Raw genomic sequence first — 26,866 nt, 5'->3', positions numbered from 1 at the left:
TGGTATTGTTTGGGGCTGGAGCTCATTAGAATAATAGCCAGTGAAGAATAATACCCAAATATGCGAAGGAGGATATTGCATATTTCTACCTATTCAGGATACATCAACATCTGTGTAGTACAGATCAAGGACCTATGCTGTAATTACCATTACCATAATTCTGTTACCGGGTGTAAATCCACTTCACTTCCTCCAGTTCAATAACCAAAATAGATTTTATTCAAACTGAAGGTGTCATGTCATAGCTGACACCCCATTCTTTCTTTGAATCTCAATTCGGAGAAGATATTTAACAGAGTTTTAGAAAAATGTTTTTCGCATAAAAAACTGATTTACATCTGCACAGTTCTTCCAGTAAATGTATAACATTTTCAGTGGAAATTGTTTAAAGTAGTCATAGCGCATAGAGTTGTATGGTTTGTTAAAAGGGGCAATCAGCAGTAGAAACAATAACAAACTGTTCTTCCCTGCTTCGATAAAAAGCTGAGGGATGGGTATGGAGAAATGTAACCACTCTCAAATTGATAGAGCTATGGATGCAAGTGTAACAGTATAGCTTCCATCCTTCACCTCTCCCCGAACCAGGGACCCTCTGCACACATAGACAACAGCCACCCTCGAAGCATCGTTACTCATCGCTCCACCAAAGCAAGGAAACAACTACTTCAAGGTCTCAGAGCGAGTGACGTCACCGATTGAAACGCTATTAGCGCGCACCCTGCTAACTAGCTAGCTATTTCACATCGGTTACACTCACCTATCCATTTCACATCGGTTACACAAGGACTGATCTTCCATGATATCAAAATTACAGTTTTAACCATGTTTTGAGGCTATATAGTGTTTGTTTTGCATTTACTTTCTTTACAAACATTGACAATTTAAAAAAATATATATTTCAGGTTCTGATGGGGTATGACATTTGAACTAAAGATCATAAGTTATATTCTTCAAGAATCAATGGGTACATATAATTAATGTATATGTCCAAAAATGGTTGTAGCAACTGCAGATTGCCCCTTTAAACTTTGATTTCAAAGTTTGTAACTCTGTAAATCTGTTAACGTGGAATTTCCCTACACCCACCATTACTTGGATGTTTTTGCAGTCTAAGGTAGGGCACATCAGAGTAAACATCAGAGTATGGGTGCTGATTTAGGATCAGTTTAGCCTTTAAGTTCACAACGAACAAGAGTACATGGACAGGGGGGAACTGATCCTAGATCAGCACTCCTACTCTGAGATGTTTGATATATACGGCCTCTGAACAATTGCCCTGGGAGTCATAACTAGAATCATGTCCTATGTGCTTTCCATACACAATGCTAACTGGAAAAGTAACCCACTCTCACCCACCGGATGCATGCATGTTCCGTCAACAAAGCCTTTACGAAACCTTCTGCAGCAGAAAATAGCCACCTTCCCTGGTTTGACCATGGAGACCTATGTCTGATTCTGTGGCAGATGAGAACAGCAATGAAAAAGAGGGCACAGTAGGCTACAGGCCAACACACAGGCACGGAGCATCTCTTTCCTCCTAAGGAAAGGATACCAGAACATGTGACTGCAATTCAGCACAGGTGATAAGGCTAATGGGAACTTTTTTTGTTTTACAATGAACATACTGTAAGGAGGTGAACCTCAAAGGGCTAAACCACAATATATGATCCATGTGATGACTCCTGAGACTTTGTTTACTGTTATGTGTAGATAGCTAGCCATATTCGTATACACAATAGCCTACATTTTAGCATAAGTGACAAAACTTAAATTAAGAAACAGTAGCCTATCTACTCTCTTTAACTTGGTAAGCTACCATGATAATGATGCAGTTCAATTACTCAGACCGTGCATGGCCATGATCCTATAGCGCTCTAAATAGTACGGCAAATTCATGATATTAAAAATAAACATTTACGTTTGGATATTCGTAAATGTCTATTAATATGAATTTGGCGTTCTATTTATTTTATAGGGATAGCCAATGACAAAACTATCCAGTTTGAGCTAACGTTAAATCCAGCAAGCAAAAACCAAAACAACAACAAAATACCCCTAACGTTAGTCTCGGGCGGCGATTGAGTTGATAGCCCAACATTTGTAAATGTAGCCAAATAATTTCTATGCAAATGATTATGACGATGGTATTTCAATCAATGGCCATACTTAAGACATATAATATCCTACCTGGAATTTCCAAATTCCTTTGCATTCCCTCAAAACGAGGAATTTACATTTTCATTGAAGAAAAACTTGGTGGACTACAGAAAGTTAGAGGACAATTACGTCATTGCTTGTAGTTACGGAGAGTCAGATGCACCACACTAACAAAAAAAGAAGAAAAATATGTACCATACCACACAAGTCATCCACGCTGCCATCTAGGCCTACGCCAGGTGGCAGCATCAGCCCTGCTGCTCACATCGAGGTGTATAGAAGTTTCCTCTCTGATCTGAGGGGAAACTTATATACATTCAACATCTTTATTTTGAAGCAAGAACAGCAATGGCAGATTCGTTTTTATTATTTTCAGCATTGAGAAAGGATAGGCATATGTAGCCTACTGTTTCCGTTCTAGTTGTGGTTTTCGAGAATAATTGCTATTGCTCTTGACAAAACATTGTGAATACTAAATACATAAACCTTTAAAATTGGTGTGTGTTTGGGGGGAGGGGGGATGTTCCATGCCAATTCACTGTCATTGCTGTTCTATCAAAACCTGTTGGTAATGTCCTAGTGACGATAGCGCCTGTATCTCACTGCCCGCACTCTCTCAGAGAGAGCCCAACTGTTGGTCCGCACAGAAAATCGTTATTTCAACCTCACAGGCAACTGACGTATTTTCCATCACTGGTATAAATATACGGTTTCGTCAGTCTTCACCCCCCGGCACAGGGAGTGTATGCAATGCTATGCGAAGGGCGCAAAGAATCCATCTCAGATCACCAAATGCTCTCCAAGGATGGAGCTCTGTTGCGCACTGGAACTGAAACGTAGTAACTGAGGAGCGCATCCTTTTTCATCAACATGGAGGAAAGAAACAACACGACGGCCGCATGGTTTCCATTTGATTTCCAAAACGAAACCTCGACAGCTGATGCAGAGGAGGTGAAACTAAGTTCCCAAATCTTCACGTCCTTTCTCCTTACCGTGCTTATCCTCTGTGCCGTATTTGGGAACGCGTGTGTGGTTGCAGCCATCGCCCTGGAGAGAAATCTTCAGAATGTAGGGAACTATCTGATCGGGTCTCTGGCCGTGACTGATCTGATGGTATCGGTTCTGGTGTTGCCCATGGCGGCCCTTTACCAAGTCTTAAACAGGTGGACTCTCGGACAGGTACCATGTGACATTTTCATCTCTTTAGATGTGTTATGTTGTACATCATCTATACTGCACCTTTGCGCCATCGCCTTGGACAGGTACTGGGCCATTACCGAACCTATAGAGTATATGAAGAAGAGGACGCCCAGAAGAGCGGCTGTTCTGATCAGTGTCACTTGGTTTGTCGGGTTTTCCATCTCTGTTCCACCAATGTTGATCATGCGGTCCCAGCCGAGTAGTAAAGCGGAGGACATAGCTAATCCCGAGCAGTGCATGATAAGTCGAGACCCCTGGTACACAATCTACTCGACATTCGGCGCGTTCTACATTCCGTTGATACTCATGTTGGTCTTATATGGACGGATATTCAAAGCCGCCAGGTTTAGAATCAGGAGAACAGTGCGTAAAACAGAGAAAAAGAAAGTGTCTGATTCTTGTTTGGCACTGTCCCCTGCTCTTTTCCACAAGAGGACCAACGGGGACCCGAGTAAAAGCTGGAAGAGGAGCGTGGAGCCCAAACCGACCCCCTGCGTAAACGGTGCGGTCAAGCACGGCGAGTTGTTGGAGATCATCGAGGTTCACAGCAACTCAAAAAACAACCTGCCACTCCCCAACAACCCCAATTCCGAGCCGCTCTTTGAGAGCAGACAAGATAAGAACATGGAGGCAAAGAGAAAGATGGCCATGGCCAGAGAGCGCAAGACAGTGAAGACGCTGGGTATAATTATGGGCACTTTTATATTTTGCTGGTTGCCTTTCTTTATTGTCGCCCTGGTAATGCCCTTTTGCCAGTCGTGCCAAATGCCAAAGTGGCTCGAGGACGTCATTAACTGGCTCGGGTACTCCAACTCTCTACTGAACCCCATCATTTACGCATATTTCAACAAAGACTTCCAAAGTGCCTTTAAGAAAATAATAAAATGTCACTACTGCAAACCATAAGCATAATACATAATCCTTTTATGATGTAAAACGGTTGACTGCAGACTTGGGACTGATGTATGCAGAAGACAAATCTTACAACCATTTCAGTAGCATTAGTCAGTCAAATATGGGTCTACTGAAAGGTGGAAGAGTTGATAGTAATGTTGTTTCATAAAAAATACTTGTATTATTATTAATATTGTTCTTATTATACCAGGAGTTTTTTTACGAAGCTGTATAAACAGGTTTGCAGGATGTCAGAGCTGATCACTCATGCCCATGTCAAACATGCTTTGTAGTGTTCAATAAACCATGTCCTATTTCAGAATCTTCTGTACTTCTGTGTTGATTTGTGTGCTTACTTGGAGCTTCGTATAATCTCTTAGGCATTTGCCATAGCATTTTAGGGGGAAATAGTTTTTTGTGTTGAGTCACCTACAGTTACAAGTCTATCAGCAACAGAAAGCATTATGGAAGTATAAGCATCATTTTGTTTTTCTTGTAGGAATAATTGTGTATAGAGATATACCCAAATCAGCCCACAGCAAATAATCACTTTTTTTCACAACAGACTGGTGGATGAGCTAATCACAGAAATCACCAGTAACATCCCTGAACTACTTACACACAAACAAAAATGTATAGGCAACATAATCAGATATGAAAATAAGAAAAAAATCGAATTCGATTCGTGATCAAATCAAATCCATCACTGACGTGCCAATTGTCTATCCTAGTATGAATAATTTCAGGAAGTTCAAATTGTATTTTGCAATTGAGGCATGTCACAGGGATATAAAAAAAAGAATGCAAAGGAATTCAAAACTAGTGACAGCAAGTCAAAGTTGAAAGGTCCACAATAACAAGCTTTAAAAACCAATAACATAGTAAGCTTATGACACTCCCCTACTATAGTGTGTGTGTGTGTGTGTGTGTGTGTGTGTGTGTGTGTATGTATGTGTGTGTGTGTGTGTGTGTGTGTGTGTGTGTGTGTGTGTGTGTGTGTGTGTGTGTGTGTGTGTGTGTGTGTGTGTGTGTGCGCGCGCTGATATGAATGGTGGACATACACTACTGTTCAAAAGTTTGCGGTCACTTAGAAATGTCCTTGTTTTTGAAAGAAACATCAAATTGAAACAGACGCCTCACAAGTCCTCAACTGGCAGCTTCATTAAATAAACCCGCAAAACACCAGTGAAGAGGCGACAACGGGATACTGGCCTTCTAGGCAGAGTTCCTCTGTCCAGTGTCTGTGTTCCTTTGCTCATCTTAATCTTTTTTATTTTTATTGTCCAGTCTGAGATATTACTTTTTCTTTGCAACTCTGCCTAGAAGGCCAGCATCCCGGAGTCGCCTCTTCACTGTTGACATTGAGACTGGTGTTTTGCAGGTATTATTCAATGAAGCTGCCAGTTGAGGACTTATGAGGCGTCTGTTTCTCAAACTAATGTACTTGTCCTCTTGCTCAGTTGGGCACCAGGGCATCCCACTCCCACTCCACTTATATTCTGGTTAGAGCCAGTTTGCGCTGTTCTGTGAAGGGAGTAGTGCATAGCGTTGTACGAGATCTTCAGTTTCTTGGCAATTTCTCGCATGGAATAGCCTTCATTTCTCAGAACAAGAATAGACTGACGAGTTTCAGAAGAATGCCATTTTTTCTGGCCATTTTTAGCCTGCAATCGAACCCACAAATGCTAATGCTTCAGATACTCAACTAGTCTAAAGAAGGCCAGTTTTATTGCTTCTTTAATCAGGACAACAGTTTTCAGGTGTGCTAACATAATTGCAAAATGGTTTTCTAATGATCAATTAGCCTTTTAAAATGATAAACTTGGATTAGCTAACACAACGTGCCATTGGAACACAGGAGTAATGGCTGCTGATAATGGGCCTCTGTTTTTGGAATATCTACATAGGCGTACAAGGATCCGTTTCCAGCTACAATAGTCATATACATCATTAACAATGTCTCCACTGTATTTCTGATCAATTTGATGTTATTTTAATGGACAAAAAAATTGCTCTTCTTTAAAGAACAAGGAAATTTCTAAATGACTCCAAACTTTTGAATGGTAGTGTATGTATATTTTTTAATTACACCTGCACTCTGTGGTTTCATTAGAGAGAGTCAGAAAGAAAGAATGCGAGAGTGAGAGAGAGAGAGAGAGAGTGTGTGCACTGGACAGAAATGATGAGGAGAAGAGAGAGAGAGAGGATCTAGTATGGTGCGATGTGTATATTGGAGTGTTTGTGATCTGATCACTGCTATAAAACAAGATGCTAGCTTGATTGATTGTGTCATTATGCATCTGGAAGCCATTGTATGGTCTGTAGTGGGGCATTAGCATAGCAACAAAGATGGGCTATTTGCACAGCGTAGGAGACCAATTCAACTCAGCACAGGGCTTTTCTCTGTGCAAAACACACACCAACAGACCCACACACGTCCCTCTGTGTGATTTTCTGCAAATCTCCGGAGGGTGAAGGAGTCCACCCATGCAAAGGGTGTCCTATCTTACATTTTAAATGTAAAACTGTATTCTAATCATATACAGACCTAACTTTCACCATGAACCTGATTAATTTAACACTGGCATTACATATAAAATGCTCTTTTGTGTTGGTTTTCAAAGGGATACAATATAACTGGCCAGTGTGCCCCATGGAGCATGTCACGCTGTTTCCTTCAGCAACCCCGGCAATCCTTCCCACACAAGCTAGACCCACTAAAGACTACTCAATGGAAAAAGAGGATGGAGAGCCGCGTCGCCATAGCGACTCTCAGAGCCTTCAAACTCTGGGTTTGAGGGGCAATTATCTGATCAAAGGACGTCTAGAAAACAGGAACACAGAGGAATACAGAGGGCCCACGTGGGGCCCCACAGCTGGCCAGACACCACCTTCCTGAGGAGCCCCATTTAGTTTTTACAGCCCTGAGTACCACAGTTGGGGAATTAAAAACATTGTTAAAGACTACAACTTGGGCCCAAAGTTGTTCCTGCTCTGATTGGAAAAATAAGGAAATCTCCTGGCCCTATAACCATACCCAAGGCCCACTCCTCGCAACAACCATCCACCTACATTTGTCCCATCTCATCCACTCTCCTCTTATTCTCCAACAAAGCACAGTGTTTGTCTAAGGGTCTACTTGGGGTGCAAATAGCCAGAGATCATTTCAGACAGACAGAACCATGATGGAGAATGAATCATAAAGCTGCCGTTCAGATTCCTTTGCAATCTCCAGTGCACTTCTCACTAAATCACTGTGTGGATTGGAGAACAGGAGAACATCATTCATGTGCATTTGAGCTGCTCAGTTATGCTTCCTCCGTGGCAGTGAAGAACAGCCCCCGGTGTTCTTCTGTCAGTACCATTAGGTTCCAGTCCTTCAACTAAACCTATAAACCCATGGCAGAAGAAGAATTGGTTTCCGTTTTGGTCTCTGCTTGCTAGTCCTTACACACTAGCTTACAGTATATGAAAATATATAAGTACATGATGAAATGAGGTACTCCTGAGTTAGTTACTCATCATTTGAATAGATGAAAAAGAGAAATACATACAGTATATATCCATTTCTGTCCCTCATTTTTTCTCTACTCTCTCTCTCTATGTCACCTCCCACCCCTGATTAAAGCTCACACCAGTGATGCAATTTGTAGGAGCAGGAAACAGATGAACACTTGATATTAAACAGAAGCTCATTGTTTGTAGTGTTGCTGTTTGTACCTTCGGCAGGTGGTGTCATTCAGCATTCTGCAGGGGCTGCTCCCACTCTCCTGTGGTCTATAGAGAACAATGGGACAGGAAGATTAAAGATGACGACACATACATCAGAGAAGAAGAGGGCACATATACACACACAAACAGGTGTAAAAAAAGTCTGTGTTATTTGATTTATTCGATACAGGTCTTAAGTTAATTCACATTGGCATGTTATGTTATGGGTGCTATTCACAAGGGGTTCTTTAGAAACACTGAGGAAATTCAATGAGGGAATTGACAACTAGCACATAAAACAAAGTGGGCCATCTCCCCGCCATCAGCCAAAAGGCACATCTACTGTTCTTTTCATTTATCTTTCCTCTTTCAATTTCTGTCTCCCTCTGAACACCTGAGGCGGGGAAGGTGCTGGAAAGGTATTAGAAAAGGGATGATAAGGTGGGATAAGGTAAGGTGGGACAACGTGAACAGGGTTGGGGGGAAACGACGAAAGCACAAAAGAGTGGCGAAAAAGGAAGGAGCAATCCTCTCCTCAAAGCCATTACCTGTTCCTCCCCAGCTTGACACTGACAGCCAACATTGACATCCAACTGACTGAACAGAAGGAGAAAGATGATTCTGATGCACAATGAGACACAATAGCACACACGCATATTCAAACGCACAACAGACATACGGTCAGATGGATGGACACATAGGTGGACTTTCCATCTATCAATTAATCAGATTGATATGTAACGTGCCAACACACTCTGTAATGTGTTGCAGGTTGGCAATTATTGTCTTGAATCTTGCTGTGGAGGCAGCTCTACAGTGGTCACTAGCTGGTAAAGCCACAAAGTCATCAAATCTGATTTTTAAACCTAACCACACTACTAACCCTAATGCCTAAGCCTAAATTAAGACCAAAAAGCACATTTTGTTTTCATACATTTTTACAATATAGCCATTTTTGACTTTGCAGCTGGCCCACCTGACAGACAACGCTCTGTTCTGCATCCAGGGAAAGATTCATGCCAATAAACGTCAACCTGCTCATTTGTTACCCGCCCCGCCCCTCACCCCCAGTTTCCAGTCACAATAAGAAAGGGATCATAACAGTCAGACAGCTTGTCTATGACATTTTACCGGCTTCCCGAATAAGCCAGGCAGACCCCTTTATGTCCCTGATCCAATGGTATATAAACAAAAAGCTTGTAAGTCTCTGAAGCTGACGCTGCTGCTTGTGAAAGATCAACAGGACAAGCCCAATACAGAGTTAGCCAAGCCAATCCTCACTAATGACAAACAAGTTCATTTCCTTGTACTCTGTCCTTGCCCTTTCACAAGGGAGAAACTAATAGTCTGGCTCATGGACTATATGAAATGCACATACATATATGGCTTTGCCTACATGAATAGGATATATAAAGGATCAATGGTCTATAGAATAACATAGAGCAGAAGGATGTGTGTCGGTTGTTGGCATATACCTTTAAGATCCTCCTAAAGCTATTATTAGAGAGGGATCTAGCCCGTCAGTCTGTGGCATTCTGCGCCACCCTCTCAAATCCTACAGTCTGGACTCAATGTTTCATAAGCAAACATTTCCTCACTGTGGATAAGCCCACTTACAAAGACCAATGCTTATGAAAGTAAACCCACAGACACTGAAAACTAAGCTAAAAGGTATATCACACTGCTCCCATGGGACTAAACAAAGACAACTACTCCAAATCTGACTCCACACCTACAGTACTGTATTTAACAATAATATGAAAACATCCATAAAGAACACAAGACAGTAAAATAAATCAAAGAGTATTTTAATAAGGAGAGGTGGAAATAAACGCTGATGTGTCACTGTTTGAGAGACTCAGGGACAAATGAGTGGAGCTTCAGTCATTATCTAAGCAGAGAGCAGAGCAGAGAGGCTTTCCTGTTGCTAGCAGGTGAAAGATTAAAAACTTCTGTTCCTCTGAAAAGGAGGAGTTAAAAAGATTCTCACCTACTGTATGAACAGCACTGAGGGAATGCTGCCCACGTACAGTATAGTACAAACACTAACCCACTGTCTCCCAGGTATTACAGCAAAGAAAGCCACCCTGCTGTGTACTGTCACTCCCTCATGTGTTGCAATACATTGGGGGAGAAAACTCTCCATAGTTTACCCTTCATTTTAAGTTCTAGTACAGACTGTTACTGTACATACTAAAACTTCAAACTAAGGGTAAGCTACAGTACAGTAATTATTGTAACGCATAGTGAGTAAGTCCAGGATCAACTGATTTGCCATAAGCATTCAGTCAGAAAGGCGAACGAAAACAAAAAAGGAACCCAAATATGCAAACACAGTTTCTTAACAGAAGTAATTAAGGGAAATTGCTACCTCATTACAGATCACATACTGTACTGAGAAGACATGTTTAGCACATAAGCACATACACACACCCCACTGAGTAAGCAGATGGTTTCCTGCTCTGTCGCTACTTTTTAAATGACGCTGTGTCAACTCATTCTTGTCACTTTAATATTTCAGCTCCTCCAGCGAACCCCTGGAATGAGGATCAAACAGAATCTTAATGAATGTGACTCCAGCCATGAAAAATGGTTTAGCGCTCCACATCTCCACACAAAAGGACTTTGGCTCTTAATATGTAAAACGATTAAAACAATTCCCTTTCGCATGGAAGCAGCAAAGGCCTGAGCTAGTTCTCTCTTAGTAAATTGCTCCTCTGCTCCTACAGTCAGGTCCAAAATAATTCACACCCTTGATAAAAATGAGGAAAAAAAGACTGTATAAAATGGATAATACAAATATAGAGCTACATGGTATGCCAAAACAATTTGAAATTAGATTATATTATACTAATACAATTGCTCAGAGATAGAGATTTTGTTTAACAAGTCATTTTTTTTCTCAAAAAGATAGCTGTCAAAATTGTTGGCACCCCTAAAGAAATAAAAACAAACTAAATTACATCATTCTACTTTTGAAAATGAATCTCAGTTTAAGGAACTGTATTGTGGCCTTCCATGGCTTCCTGTTTTACTGGGGTATAAAAATTAGGTAACACATGTAAAATCCCGTTGTCATCCATCAACACGGGAAAAGGCAAAGACCTCACAAATGAAAAGAGACAAATGGTTCATAAATCAGGCAACGAGTACAAAAACATATACAGTACCAGTCAAAAGTTTGGACACCTACTAATTCAAGGGTTTTTCTTTATTTGTACTATTTTCTACATTGTATTGTAGAGTAATAGTGAAGACATCAAAACTATGAAATAACACATATGGAATCATGTAGTAACCAAAAAAGTGTTAAACAAATCAAAACATATTTTAGATTCTTCAAAGTAGCCACCCTTTGCCTTGATGACAGCTTTGCAGGACGGTACACCTGTATTTGGGGAGTTTCTCCAATTCTTCTCTGCAGAACATCTGAAGCTCTGTCAGGTTGGATGGGGAGCGTTGCTGCACAGCTATTTTCAGGTCTCTCCAGAGATGTTAGATCCCGTTCAAGTCCGGGCTCTGGCTGGGCCACTCAAGGACATTCAGAGACTTGTCCCGAAGCCACTCCTGCGTTGTCTTGGCTGTGTGCTTAGGGTCATTGTTCTGTTGGAAGATGAACCATCACATCAGTCTGAGGTCCTGAGCACTCTTGAGCAAGTTTTCATCACAGATCTCTCTGTACTTTGCTCTGTTCATCTTTCCCTCGATCCTGACTAGAGTCCCAGTCCCTGCCACTGAAAAATACCCCCACAGCATGATGCTGCCATCACCATGCTTCACCGTAGGGATGGTGCCAGGTTTCCTGCAGAGTGATGCTTGGCATTCAGGCCAAAGAGTTCTATCTTGGCTTCATTAGACCAGAGAATCTTGTTTCTCATGGTCTGACAGTCCTTTAGGTGCCAACTCCAAGCGGGCTGCCCTGTGCCTTTTACTGAGGAGTGGCTTCCGTCTGGCCACTCTACCATAAAGGCCTGATTGGTGGAGTGCTGCAGAGATGGTTGTCCTTCTGGAAGGTTTTCCCATCTCCACAGAGGAACTCTGGAGCTCTGTTAGAGTTACTATCGATTTCTTGGTCACCTCCCTGACCAAGGCCCTTCTCCCGCAATTGCTCAGTTGGCTGGACAGCCAGCTCTAGGAAGAGACTTGGTGTTTCCAAACTTCTTTAATTTAAGAATGATGGAGGCCATTGTGTTTTTGGGGACCTTCAATGCTAAATCATTTTTTTGGTACCCTTCCCCAGATCTGTGCCTCGACACAACACTGTCACCACCGATAACTCTACGATAATTGATCAGATCACCGACCATTTCGAATCCCACCGTACCTTCTCCAGTATGCAATCTGGTTTCTGAGCTGGTCATGGGTGCACCTCAGCCACGCTCAAGGTCCTAAACGATATCATAACCGCCATTGATAAAAGACAGTACTGTGCAGCCGTCTTCATCGACCTGGCCAAAGCTTTCGACTCTGTCAATCACTGCATTCTTATCGTCAGACTCAATAGCCTTGGCTTCTCAAATGACTGCCTCGCCTGGTTCACCAACTACTTCTCAGATAGAGTTCAGTGTGTCAAATCGAAGGGCCTGTTGTCCGGACCTCCGGCAGTCTCTATGGGGGTGCACAGTGTTAAATTCTCAGGCTGACTCTTTTCTCTGTATAAATCATTGATGTCGCTCTAGCTGCTGGTGATGCTTCTGGTCTCTGATCCACCTCTATGCAGACGACATCCATTCTGTATACATCTGGCCCTTCTTTGGACACTGTGCTAACAAACCTCCAAACGAGCTTCAAAGTCACACAACACCCCTTCCGTGGCCTCCAACTGCTTTTAAATGCTAGTAAAACTAAATACATGCTCTTCAACCGATCGCTGCCCGCACCCTCCCGCCCGACTAGCATCACTACTCTGGACGGTTCTGACCTAGAATATGTGGACAACTACAAATACCTAGATGTCTGGTTAGACTATAAACTCTCCTTCCAGACTCACATTAAGCATCTCCAATCCAAAATTAAATCTAGATTCGGTTTCCTATTTCACAACAAAGCCTCCGTCACTCATGCCGCCAAACATACCCTTGTAAAACTGACTATCCTACTGATCCTTGACTTCGGCGATGTCATTTACAAAATAGCCCCCAACACTCTACTCAGCAAACTGGATGTAGTCTATCACAGTGCCATCCGTTTTATCACCAAAGCCCCATATACTACCTACCCCTGCGACCTGTATGCTCTCGTTGGCTGGCCCTCACTACATATCGTCACCAAACCCAATGGCTCCAGGTCATCTATAAGTTTTTCGCGGGGTAAAGCCCCGCCTTATCTCAGCTCACTGGTCACCATAGCAACACCCACCCGTAGCACGCGCTCCAGCAGGTACATTGCACTGGTCATCCCCAAAACCAACACTTCTTTTGGCCGCCTTTCCTTCCAGTTCTCTGCTGCCAATGACTGGAACGAATTGCAAAAATCTCTAGAGCTGGAGTCTTATATCTCCCTCTCTAACTTTAAGCATCAGCTGTCTGAGCAGCTTACCGATCACTGTACCTGTACACAGCCAATCTGTAAATAGCACACCCGACTACCTCATCCCCCTATTATTACTTACCCTCTTGCTCTTTTGCACCCCAGTATCTCTACTTGCACATCATTATCTGCACATCTATCACTCCAGTATTAATTCTAAATTGTAATTATTTTCGCCTCTAGGGCCTATTTATTGCTTACCTTCTACATTTCCACACACTGTACATAGATGTTTCTATTTTTATTTATTTTGTGTTATTGACTGTACATTTGTTTATGTGCAACTCTGTGTTGTTGTTATTGTCGCACTGCTTTGCTTTATCTTGGCCAGGTCGCAGTTGCAAATGAGAACTTGTTCTCAACTGGCCTACCTGGTTAAATAAAGGTGAAATAAATAACAAATATTTTTTTCAATCCTGTCTCGGAACTATACGGACAATTTTATAGTTATTTATCTTTTAGTTAACCTTTATTTTAGTAGACAATTCTTTTGACCTCGTGGCTTGGTTTTTGCTCTGACAATGACTGTCAACTTTGGGACCTTATTAAGCCTTTCCAAATAATGTCCAATCAATGGAATTTACCACAGCTGGACTCCAATCAAGTTGTAGAAATATCTCAAGGATGATCAATGGTACAGGATGCACCAGAGATCAATTTTGAGTTTCACAGCAAAGGGTCTGAATTCTTATGTAAATAATGATTTTCTATCAATTAGTGTATTTGAGTTTAAGCCCAATATTTGTGGTATTATTTGTATTTTCAGATGGATTAAACTGAAATTGCAACCAACTTTCTAAGGCTTTGATTTAATTTTAAAATAACCGAAAGTGAGAGGTTGTAATCTGAATAAAGGGAAAAAGGCCATTCTTGAACATGGGGTGAGACATTCTTACTAATCTGCTAGAGAACCAGTTCGGATTTAAGTATAATATTTGTATGATGGACGCCTTTAGAGAGAGGTCAAATGCTTTAATATTTAATACTCTCTGCCCTCTGAATTCATATTCATTTTATAAATAGGCCTGTTTAATTTTGTCTGTCTTGCCATTCCAAATAAAATTGAATATTCTTTGCTCCTATAGTTTTAGAAACAGGTCGCTAGGTGTAGGCAAGACTATAAGCAAATAGGTCAACTGGTCACACCCTGATCTGTTTCACCTGTCTTTGCGCTTGTCTCCACCCCCTCCAGGTGTCTCCCATCTTCCGCATTATCCCCTGTGTATTTATTCCTGTGCTCTCTGTTTCTGTTGCCAGTTCGTTTTGTTCGTGAAACCTACCAGCATTTGTTTCCCTGTTTGTTTCCGTGCTCCTGTTTTCTCCGGTTTTGACCGTTCTGCCTGCCCTGACCCTGAGCCTGCCTACCATGTTGTACCTTACCCCATCGTATTTGATTATTGACCCCTGTCTGCCTTTGACCTGTCGTTTGCCTGCCCGTTTTAGAATTAAACTTTTGTTTCTTCGACACTGTCTGCATCTGGGTCATACCTGAAATGTGATAAAACTGGCATATGACTAAAATGTTAATCAGGGTGATTTTTCCACAAAGAGACAGGTATTTCCCTTTCAATGGTAGCACAATTTTTATTTTTGCTAACTTTCTATTACAATTTATTGCAGTGAGATCATTTCTTTCTTTCTGGATATGTATACCGAGTATGTCTACAATACCGTCAGACAATTTTATTAGTAAACTACACGGTATTGTAAAAGTTTTATTTTTTTGTGATCCAATACATAATATAGTACAGTTATCATAAGGTGGTTGTAATCCTGAGAGGCTAGAAAATGTATCTAGATCCTCTATGAGGCTGTGGAGGGATCCAAATTGCGGATTTAAAAGAAAACATGAACTTCAGCGTACAATGACACCTTTGTTTTTAAGATCTTGATATCTAACCCCTTGATATTAGTGTTCGATCTGATTTTAATAGCTACCATTTCAATGGCCATAATAAATACAGTTGAAGTCGGAAGTTTACATACACTTGGTTGGAGTCATTAAAACTTGTTTTCCAACCACTCCACAAATTTCTTGTTAACAATGTATAGTTTTGGCAAGTCAGTTAGGACATATACTTTGTGCATGACACAAGTCATTTTTCCAACAATTGTTTGCAGACAGATTATTTCACTTATAATTCACTGTATCACAATTCCTGTGGGTCAGTAGTTTACATACACTAAATTGACTGTGCCTTTAAACAGCTTGTAAAATTCCAGGAAATTATGTCATGGCTGTAGAAGCTTCTGTTAGGGTAATTGACATCATTTGAGTAAATTGGAGGTGTACCTGTGGATGTATTTCAAGGCCTACCTTCGAACTCAATGCCTCTTTGCTTGACATCATGGGGAAATCAAAAGAAATCAGCCAAGACCTTAGAAAAAAATTGTAGACCTCCACAAGTCTGGTTCATCCTTGGGAACAATTTCCAAACACCTGAAGGTACCATGTTCATCTGTACAAACAACAGTACGCAAGTATAAACACCATGGGACCACGCAGCCATCATACTGCTCAGGAAGGAGCAACAGCAAAGGACCTTGTGAAGATGCTGGAGGAAACAGGTACAAAAATATCTATATCCATGGTAAAACGAGTCTTGTATCGACATAACCTGAAAGGCCGCTCAGCAAGGAAGTAGCCCCTGCTCCCAAACCGCCATAAAAAAGCCAGACTACGGTTTGCAACTACACATGGGGACAAAAGATGGTACTTTTTAGAGAAATGTCCTCTGGTCTGATGAAACAAAAATAGAACTCTTTGGCCATAATGACCATCGTTATGTTTGGAGGAAAAAAGGGGAGGCTTGCAATCCGAAGAACACCATCCCAACCATGAAGCACGGGGGTGGCAGCACTATGTTATGGGGGTGCTTTGCTGCTGGAGGCACTGGTACACTTCACAAAATAGATGGCATCATGAGGGAGGAAAATTAGGTGGATATATTGAAGCAACATCTCAAGACATCAGTCAGGAAGTTAAAGCTTGGTCGCAAATGGGTCTTCCAAATGGACAATGACCCCAAGCATACTTCCAAAGTTGTGGCAAAATGGCTTAAAGACAACAAAGTCAAGATATTGGAGTGGCCATCACAAAGCCCTGACCTCAATCCCATAGAAAATGTGTGAGCAGAACTGAAAAATCGTGTGTGAGCAAGGAGGCCTAAAAACCTGACTCAGTTACACCAGCTCTGTCAGGAGGAATGGGCCAAAATTCACCCAACTTATTGTGGGAAGCTTGTGAAATGCTACCCAAAACATTTTACCCAAGTTAAACAATTTAAAGGCAATACCAAATACTAATTGAGTGTATGTAAACTTCTGACCCACAGGGAATGTGATGAAAGAAATTAAAGCTGAAAAAAATAATTCTCTCTACTATTATTCTTATTTCACATTCTTAAAATAAAGTGGTGATCCTAACTGACCTAAGACAGGGAATTGTTACAAGGATTAAATGTCAGGAATTGTGAAAAACTGAGTTTAAATTTATTTGGGTGCGGTGTATGTAAACTTCCGACTTCAACTATAAAATATGCCGATAGTGGACAACCTTGTTTTACTCCTCTTGACAGTTTAATACTTTTTGAGAAGTAGCCATTATTTACTATTTTACACTTAGGGTTACTATACATTTCTTTAGCCCATTTTATAAGAGATTCTCCAGAACTGAAGTATTCCAGGCATTTATACACTGCTCAAAAAAATAAAGGGAACACTTAAACAACACATCCTAGATCTGAATGAAAGAAGTAATGTTATTAAATACTTTTTCTTTACATAGTTGAATGTGCTGACAACAAAATCACACAAAAATAATCAATGGAAATCCAATTTATCAACCCATGGAGGTCTGGATTTGGAGTCACACTCAAAATTAAAGTGGAAAACCACACTACAGGCTGATCCAACTTTGATGGATCAGCCTGTATCAGCCAGGAAGCATAGGAACTGAGAAGTGGTCTGTGGTCTCCACCTGCAGAACCACTCCTTTATTGGGGGTGTCTTGCTTATTGCCTATAATTTCCACCTGTTGTCTATTCCATTTGCACAACACCATGTGAAATGTATTGTCAATCAGTGTTGCTTCCTAAGTGGACAGTTTGATTTCACAGAAGTGTGATTGACTTGGAGTTACATTGTGTTGTTTAAGTGTTCCCTTTATTTTTTTTAGCAGTATATTTAAATTCCAGTCGTACTTTATCAAAAGCCTTTTCAAAATCAGCTTTGAATACCAGGCCAGGTATCCCAGATTTTTCATAGTGTTCTATTTTTTCTAGTTCTTGTCTTATATTATCTCCAATGTATCGTCCATGTGAAAAACCTGATTAGGATCTGATTAGGATGAATAATATCCGACAATACCTTTTCAATTCTGTGCGCTATGCATTTTGCTAGAATTTCTGCATGACAACACTGAAGTATAAGGAGCCTCCAATTTTTGAAATGGTCCGGATCTTTATATTTACAAGTTGAATCCTGTTTCAGTAATAATGAAATCAGACCTTCTTGTTGAGTATCTGATAATCGACCATTTTTGTAGGAGTGGTTAAAACATGCTAATAATGGTCCTCTGAGTATATCAACAAAGGTTTGGTATACCTCCACTGGTATGCATTACATTACATTTATGTCATTTAGCAGACGTTCTTATCCAGAGCGATTTACAAATCGGTGCATTCACCTTATGATATCCCATCCAACCCTGGAGATTTCCTGGACTTATAGGCTTTAATTGCATAAAGAAGTTCCTCCTCTGTAATTTGGCCTCCACATGAGTCTTTCTGTACCGCCATTAATTTTACATTATTAATAGAAAAACAATCCATAGAATTATCTTTTGTTAGTGGAGATGGAGGAGGCTGAAACGAAAACATATGCTTAAGGTACTTTGCTTCCTCTATCAAAATATTGTTTGGTGAATCATGGTCTACTCCATCATTTGTAACAAGTTTCAGTAAATTATTTTTGGTAGGATTTCTATGTTGAAAAGAAAAAAATTATTTGGGGCATTTTCCCCCATATTCCATCCAGTGCGCTTTATTTTTTATAATATATTACACTTGATCTTTCTTCAATAAGTTCCTCCATTTATTTGTGTTTTTCCTCTAACATATTCTGTGCCTCTATGGTACAGTTTTTATTGCTATCTATCTGTGCTATTAGTCCTTTCATGTCCTTTGTTAATGTGGACTCTTTTGACCTAAATTGCTTTTGTTTTATAGATGAGTACTGAATTGCATGGCCTCTAAAGGCACATTTATAAGTGTCCCATACAATAAGGGTATTTGCTGTACCTATGTCAGAAAAAGTCAGTTTTAAAATCTTCTGTCCTAGGCTTTGATAAAATTTCCAATATCCTCGCACATGTGGAAATTCTGTTAGAGTAATATATATATGCTAATGATTTGATGGTCCGACCGCATTCTGTCCCCTATCAACACTTTTTAAACTTTTGGTGCCAGCGAGAATGACATAAGAAAACAGTCAAGACGACTAGCTTGATTGAGCCTCCGCCATCTATATCTCACTAGGTCAGGATATTAAACCTCCTCCATCTATATCTCATTAGGTCAGGATATTAAACCTCCTCCATCTATATCTCACTAGGTCAGGTTATTTAAGCCTCCATATATCCACTAGTTCCCATACATCCATGACATTTGTGATTTCCTTAAGTGCATGAGGGTGATAGCTTGTGTGATTTCCTTTACGGTCCATTGAGGTGTTTAAAACCATATTATAATCTCCCACCATAATAATAGAGTCTTGTATTTCTTGTAGGTTTGGTTTGATAAATTATTATATATATTTTAAAAGAAGCATCAGTACTATTTGGACCGTATAGATTAATGAGCCATATCTGTTTATTGTCCAATAACATACTTAAAATCATCCATCTACCTTGCGCATCTGTTTGTAAAATTTGCACATTTGGATCAAAATTATTGTTAGTTAATATCATCACCCCTTTTCAGTATCTTTGCACATGAGAGAAGTATATTTCGCCCTCCCGCCCCCAGTCCTTTTTTCACACATCTTCATCTAAAACTGTTGAATGGGCCGAGTATGTGATCAAGACGAAGGAGCTTGTGGCAGCAGTGGCCTAGTGGTTAGAGTGTTGGGCTAGTAACTGAAAGGTTGCAAGTTCAAATTCCCTAGCTGACAAAGTACAAATCTGTTGTTCTGCCCCTGAAGAAGGCAGTTAACCCACTGTTCCTAGAATTTGTTCTTAACTGACTTGGAAAGCTCTCAGAGACCTACCTAGAAACGCTCACAGCTGTAATTGCTGCCAAACAGTGGAGGCTGCTGAGTGGAGAATGGCTCATAATAATGGCAGAAATGGAGTGAATGGAATGGCATCAAACACCTAGAAACCATGTATTTGATACCATTCCACTGATTCCATTCCCTAACTTACAAGGAGCCCATTATCCCCAATTAAGGTGCCCACAACCTCCTGTGATTCTAACATGTATTGACTCTGTGGGTTGATACTTATACAACCCACAGAGATATATTTCTGTTTTATTTTTCATGATTTGTAAAAAAAATAATTACTTTGACATTACAAAGTATTTTGTGTAGATCGTTGACTAAAAATTACAATGAAATCCATTTTAATCCCACTTTGTAACACAAGAAAATGTGAAAAAGGTCAAGGGATGTGAATACTTTCTGAAGGCATTGCAGCCTAGTAGTTATAAAAAAATAAAATGGGGTGTGGGGGGTAGCAGCTCAGTATTTGTATTATCTATTTTATAAAGTATTTTTTGCTCCTCTTTATCAAGCCTGGAAATAATGTTGGACCTGACCATGTGTCTCGAAGCCCAGAAAAAACCTGTCACCATGGGAACCCAGGTTGTCAAATAAATCAGGGTAATTTTTTTTTACTTAAGGTGCAGAGTGAAATCTCTTAGGGGATTTAAGTGCATGTCTGTGTTCTGGGATCAGTACTTAAGGAAAGGGAGAGAAGATAACAAGAGAGAGCTGACACTGGTGATGTCACAGCATATACCTGAGCTGTAGTACAAATTCTGATTGAATTTGTACTATTAATAGTGCTACCGTTGAGGACCTGAGAGTTAAGGCGTACGCATGCTTCCCATCCGAAACAGTTCAGAACAGTTTATGTGTAACGTCTACTTCCAACTCACACTCTCAAACACGTAGATCCCCTGAACGCAGCTCACTTTCCAGCCCACTTTCCAGCTCACACTCTCAAAGACATAGATCCCCTGAACGCAGCTCACTCCCCAGATCCCAATCACCTGAATTCTGATCACCGGTTCACACAACTGTATGTCATTATCACACACTATTTAGTTCAGTTCTTTGCACCCTATCATTGTGAGGTATTGCTTGTTTTGTAACACACTTCTATTCGGAGCACTGGGTTCCCCTGTAATTTACTCCTCCCGGGTATGATCGTTTTTGCCTGCCTCACTAACGATGCCTTTTGCCTATTCCGTGCCTGTACTTTAGTCTATCGGATTTCCTGTTATCAACCTATTGCCTGATTTCCCAGACGACGTTACTATCCTTTTCCCTGCCTGTACTGTTGCCTTTTTTGGACCCCTGTGTATGACCTTCTGCCTGCCCCTGGACCCAGCTACCTGCCTCCTCCTGTAGTCCTTTGTAATAAACACCTGCTGCGCCCTGCGCTTGAAACCAGCTCTCTGTCTCCCATCGTGTTCATTACATTGTGCATATATTATCACAACATTTTGTTACGTGTTTGTTGGTTTTGGTCTTCGGCAAGGTTTTTTAAGGCTATTCACTCACACAAAAATCTTTCTTGAGGCAAGCCGAAGTTTGGAGCCGAAGTCTACGCCCCTTCGTCGGTCATTGGTCAACATTAGGGATTCTTCAATTTAGTGTTTGTCATTCAACGATAGACATCTCGTTTTCATGCAAATTTTGTTCAATTGAGAAATATTGCACCAAACATCTTATTTCAACTTGGTCTCAGAGCATTTCATATCATTCTGTATATAAATCAGAGACACTCCATTTAGTATGATACACAACATGAACAAAAGTATGTGGACATCTGCTTGTCAAACATCTCATTCCAAAATCATGGGCATTAAAATGGAGTTGGTTTTCCCTTTGCTGCTATAACACTCGTCTGGGAATGCTTTCCACTAGAGGTTGGAACATTGCTGACGGGACTTGCTTCCATTCAGCCACAAGAACATTAGTGAGGTCGGGCACTGATGTTGGGCGATTAGGCCTGGCTCGCAGTCGGCATTCCAATTCATCCCAAAGGTGTTTGATGGGGTTGAAGTCTGGGCTCTGTGCAGGCCAGTCAAATTCTTCCACACCGATCTCAACAAACGATTTCTGTATGGACCTTGTATGCTCTAGCGTTAAGATTTCCCTTCCCTGAAACTAAGGGGCCTAGCCCGAATCATGTAAAACAGCCCTTGACCATTATTCTTCCTCCACCAAACATTACAGTCGGCACTATGCTTTGGGGTATCCGCCAAACCCAGATTCGTCTGTCGGACTGCCAGATGGTGAAGCGTGATTCATCACTCCAGAGAACGCATTTCCACTGCTCCAGAGTCCAACAGCAGCAAGCTTTACACCACTCCACACCCTCCAGCCGCTTGGCATTGCGCATGGTGATCTTTGGCTTGTGTGCGGCTGGTCGTCCATGGAAATCCATTTCATGAAGCTCCCGACTAACAGTTTTTGTGCTGACGTTGCTTCCAGAGGCCTTTTGGAACTCGGTATTGAGTGTTGCAACCGAGGACAGATGATTTTTACATGCTGTGCGCTTCAGCACTCGGCAGTCCCATTCTGTGAGCTTGTGGGGCGTACCACTTCATGGCTGAGCTGTTGTTGCTCCTAGATGTCCACTTCACAATAACAGCACTTAAAATTGACCAGGGCAGCTCTAGCAGGACAGAAATTTGACAAACTGAGTTGTTGGAAAGGTGACATACTATGACTGTACCATGTTGAAAGTAACTGAGCTCTTCAGTAATGCCTTTCTACTGCCAATGTTTGTCTATGGAGATTGCAAGGCTGTGCACTCAATTTTATACACCTGTCAGCAACAAGTGTGGCTGAAATAGCCGAATATACTAATTTGAATGGGTGTCCACATACTTTTGTATATATTGTGTATGTTACGTTTCGTATTGTTACGGCTGACGTAGAGAGGGGTCCAAAGCGCAGCGTGGTAAGTGTTCATTATTATTTATTAAACAAATGAAATACTAGAACAAAGAAACAAAACGAAAAGCCAAACAGTTCCCTCAGGTAAAGAAATACAAAACAGAAAACAACTACCCACAAAACACAGTTGGAAAAAGGCTGCCTAAGTATGGTTCCTAATCAGAGACAACGATAGACAGCTGCCTCTGATTGGAAACCATACCTGGCCAAAACATAGAAATATAATGACATAGAATGCACACCCCATATCACACCCTGACCTAACTAAACAGAGAAAAATGGCTCTTTCAGGTCAGGGCGTGACAGTACCCCCCCCCCAAAGGTGCGGACTCCCGGCCGCAAACCTGAACCTATAGGGGAGGGTCCGGGTGGGCATCTATACTTGGCGGCGGCTCTGTTTCGGGGCATAGCCCCCACACCGCCCGCTGATCCCCCCGCTTCTGTGTCGCCGGCGGAACCAGCCTGTGGATCATCACCGGAGGCTCTGAATTGCCGACCGCCGCTGAAGACTCTGGGCTGCAGGCCACTGCTGAAGACTCCGGGTTGCGGGCCGCCGCTGAAGACTCCGGACTGCGGACCGTCGCTGAAGACTCCGGGCTGCGGACCGTCGCTGAATACTCCGGGCTGGGAAGCGTCGCTGGAGGCTCCGGACTGGGGAGCGTCGCTGGAGGCTCCGGACTGGAGAGCGTCGCTGTAGGTTCCAGACAGGGGACCGTCGCTGCAGGCTCCGTGCCATGGATCATCGCTACAGGTTCCGCGCCATGGATCATCACTGGAGGCTTTGTGCCATGGATCATCACTGGAGGCTCCGGGCCATGGATTATCACTGGAGGCTTTGTGCCATGGATTATCACTGGAGGCTCCGGACCATGGATTATCACTGGAGGCTTCGTGCCATGGATCATCACTACAGGCTCCGGGCCATGGATCATCACTGGAGGCTTCGTGCCATGGATCATCACTGGAGGCTTTGGACCATAGATCATCACTGGAGGCTTCCTACGTGGAGCTGGAACCGGTCTCACCGGACTGGGGAGACACACAGGAGACTGGGTGCGCAGAGCAGGCACAGGGTATACTGGGCTGTGGAGGAGCACTGGTCTGGAGCTTAGGGCTGGCACACCCCGTCCTGGCTGGATGTTTATTTGAGACCAGCAAGGGCAGAGCGCTGGCACAGGACGAACTGGTTTGTGCTGGTGAACGGGGGGTACCGTGCATAGAGCTGGCGCAGGATAACCTGGGCCGAAGAGACGCACTGGAGACCAGGAACGCTGAGCCGGCACACTTCTTCCTGACTGACTGCCAACTCTAGCACGGCAACTGTGAGGAGCTTGCACCGAGCGCACCGGGCTGTGAGTGCGCACTGGCGACACAGTGCGCATCACCGCATAACACAGTGCTTGCTCGGTCACTCGCTCCCCACGGTAAGCATGGGGAGTTGGCTCAGGTCTCAACCCCGACTTCGCCAATCTCCCCGTGTGCCCCCACCCCAATTCTTTTTGGCGCTGCCTCTCGGGCTTCCGTTGTTGCCGTGCTTGTTCCTCATAGTATTGCCGTTCCGCTTTCGCTGCCTCTATCTCCTCTTGCGGACGGCGATACTCCCCAGGCCTTGTCCAGGGTCCTGCCCCATCCAGGATTTCCTCCCAGGTCCAGTCCTCCTGACCACGCTGCTTGGTCCTTTGGTGGTGGGTAGTTCTGTTTGGCTGTCGTAGAGAGGGGACCAAAGCGTAGCAAACAGTTCCGTCAGGTAACGAAATACAAAACAGAAAACAACTACCCACAAAACACAGGTGGAAAAAGGCTGCCTAAGTATGGTTCCCAATCAGAGACAACGATAGACAGCTGCCTCTGATTGGAAACCATACCTGGCCAAAACATAGAAATATAAATACCTAGAATGCCCACCCCATATCACACCCTGACCTAACAAAACAGAGAAAAACGGCTCTCTCAGGTCAGGGTGTGACACGTATAGTATGTATTAATTTTTGGATGTGTACTGCGTTTTTTTTTACTTTAGCCTTTGCCGAAGTTTCTAAAAAATTGCATAGTTTAGAAAGAGTGCAAGGGCGAATTGTTTTTGCACACGTGCACTTCACAAATAAATGCTAGAATGCACCAATAGCATCTCACTAGCTCAAGCCCTTCTGGCTTGTTCTGACAATTATGATAAATTAATTTGCTCCCATTGTTAAGGATAGGCTCTGGTCTATCTTGGGTTAGATATAAAAAAAACTTTGGTTACGCTACTCATGAAAGTAAAATACATTAATTAAATGGAATAAAATGAGCTTGCTTCTGAGGCTAAGCAGGGTTGGTCCTGGTCGGTCCCTGGATGGGAGACCAGATGCTGCTGGAAGTGGTGTTGGAGGGCCAGTAGGAGGCACTCTTTCCTCTGGTCTAAAAAAAATACCCAATGCCCAGGCCAGTGATTGGGGACATTGCCCTGTGTAGGGTGCTGTCTTTTGGTTGGGATGTTAAATGGGTGTCCTGACTCTGTGGTCACTAAAGATCCCATGGCACTTATCGTAAGAGTAGGGTGTTAACCCTGGTGTCCTGGATAAATTCCCAATCTGGCCCTGATACCATCATGGTCACCTAATCATCCCCAGCTTACATTGGCTCATTCATCCCCCTCCTCTCCCCTGTAACTATTCCTCAGGTCGTTGCTGTAAATGAGAATGTGTTCTTAGTCAACTTACCTGGTAAAATAATGGTTAATAATAATTAATTGTGCATACTCCTACAGTATGCTGTCCATCTGTTTATAATACAATGTTTGGCCAACTGAGTTAACTCCCATCACAGAGCATGTTTTGCACAACCAAATATTACGCTTCCTCTTATTCGTTTTGTGGTTGTTTTAGTCTCTAGAGAGACTTTGTTAAAAACTGACCAATACTAATTGCCTGGTTTGAGGACTATTTTGCAAGTAAAATAGCTTTATTGACATTGCATAGTGGACACTGAGGCTCTACGGTCAATATTAATAACACAATTTCTTCTCAATTTGACAAAATGACAAGCAGAGATAGAAGCAGAAGCAATTATATAGCATTCCAAAGTCAAGGGTTTTGGTGGCAGAAAGTCATACATTGGACAGCAAAGGAGAAATATACAGCATGGTGGCTAGTTTTACAATAAAAGCACCTGACCTTTACTGAACCAGAGCTACTTTCAGTGAAACTCTGTGAAAAGGAGAACCATAACTAGAAAAAAAGTTGTCTAAATGGGATTATTTTGATATATAGGTAATGCAGTGCAGAAGCAGAGGTTCACACAACGTTCAAGGACATTTACAATTGAATCCCTTTTCAGAAAGACCTCGCTTCTCACTCATCTGGTATGTGGTTAACTGTGCCCAGTGTCCAGATTCTATAACAGTATCAATCTCATTCTACACAGATCCCATTGACTGGTTATGACGCTGCCCATGTGTGTAGTGTATTAACATGCTTTCAGCAAGTAGACACCTCAGATAACAGTCCTGCAAACAAAGTTAGAGATGGCCAGGGATAACCAGTCACCCACGGGATTGGATCAAATGAGGTCTTAGGTTTTACCCTGCTCTTCTACTTCATTAAACAAATAACAACCCACAATCACCCCTCATCAATCAACTATGCATGAAGGACCAGTTGGGGAAATGTTATTAATTATGTTATTAATTATTGAAGGTGAATAAATCTTCAGGCATGGTGGAAACTTACAAAAGCTTTTGTAAGAACCAAGAGCAGAAGTCTGTCAACAAGGTCATAAATCCTCTATAGAAGGTGATGAACAGATCTAATCTATTTACATTACTTAACAGACATAAACATGTATTATATTGGCAAGATATAGTGTTATAGTGTTAAGCTGTTCTACTTTAAAATATAAACAATTTTTTTTACAATTACAATAAAATAAAACATTTCATTAAACAATCATGCCTTCAGACTGTGAGGAGAGAGAGAGAGAGAGAGTACAGTAAATATTGTGGAGAGGGGGAGGAAACATAGGGAGCGAGTGAGATAGGGAGAGACCCGCTGATGGAAAAGCGCCAGAGGAAATGTCTTCCGCCCATCAAAGGAAACAGTGAGGTCAGTTATTGTGAGTGTGGGAGAAATGGGATATATCTCAAGACAAACAACATAATTAACATGGTTTTAGATTAGAAAAAAATAATTGATCAGGGCAACCA

At 42.0% G+C, this 26,866-nt stretch overlaps 1 protein-coding gene across 1 annotated transcript; it reads left to right on the top strand.

The window, feature by feature from the left end:
• Positions 1-2,695: 2,695 nt before the first annotated feature.
• LOC115202746 (5-hydroxytryptamine receptor 1A-beta-like) lies at positions 2,696-4,573 on the top strand. The gene has a single exon (XM_029766793.1). The coding sequence runs from the start codon at positions 3,028-3,030 to the stop codon at positions 4,261-4,263; it is 1,236 nt and encodes a 411-aa protein (XP_029622653.1). The 5' UTR covers positions 2,696-3,027; the 3' UTR covers positions 4,264-4,573.
• The last annotated feature ends 22,293 nt before the right edge of the window (positions 4,574-26,866 follow it).

Source organism: Salmo trutta, chromosome 12 (genome assembly GCF_901001165.1).
Source record: "Salmo trutta chromosome 12, fSalTru1.1, whole genome shotgun sequence".
NCBI classification, from domain to species: Eukaryota; Metazoa; Chordata; class Actinopteri; order Salmoniformes; family Salmonidae; genus Salmo; species Salmo trutta.
This window is presented reverse-complemented; position numbering and strand designations above follow the sequence as displayed.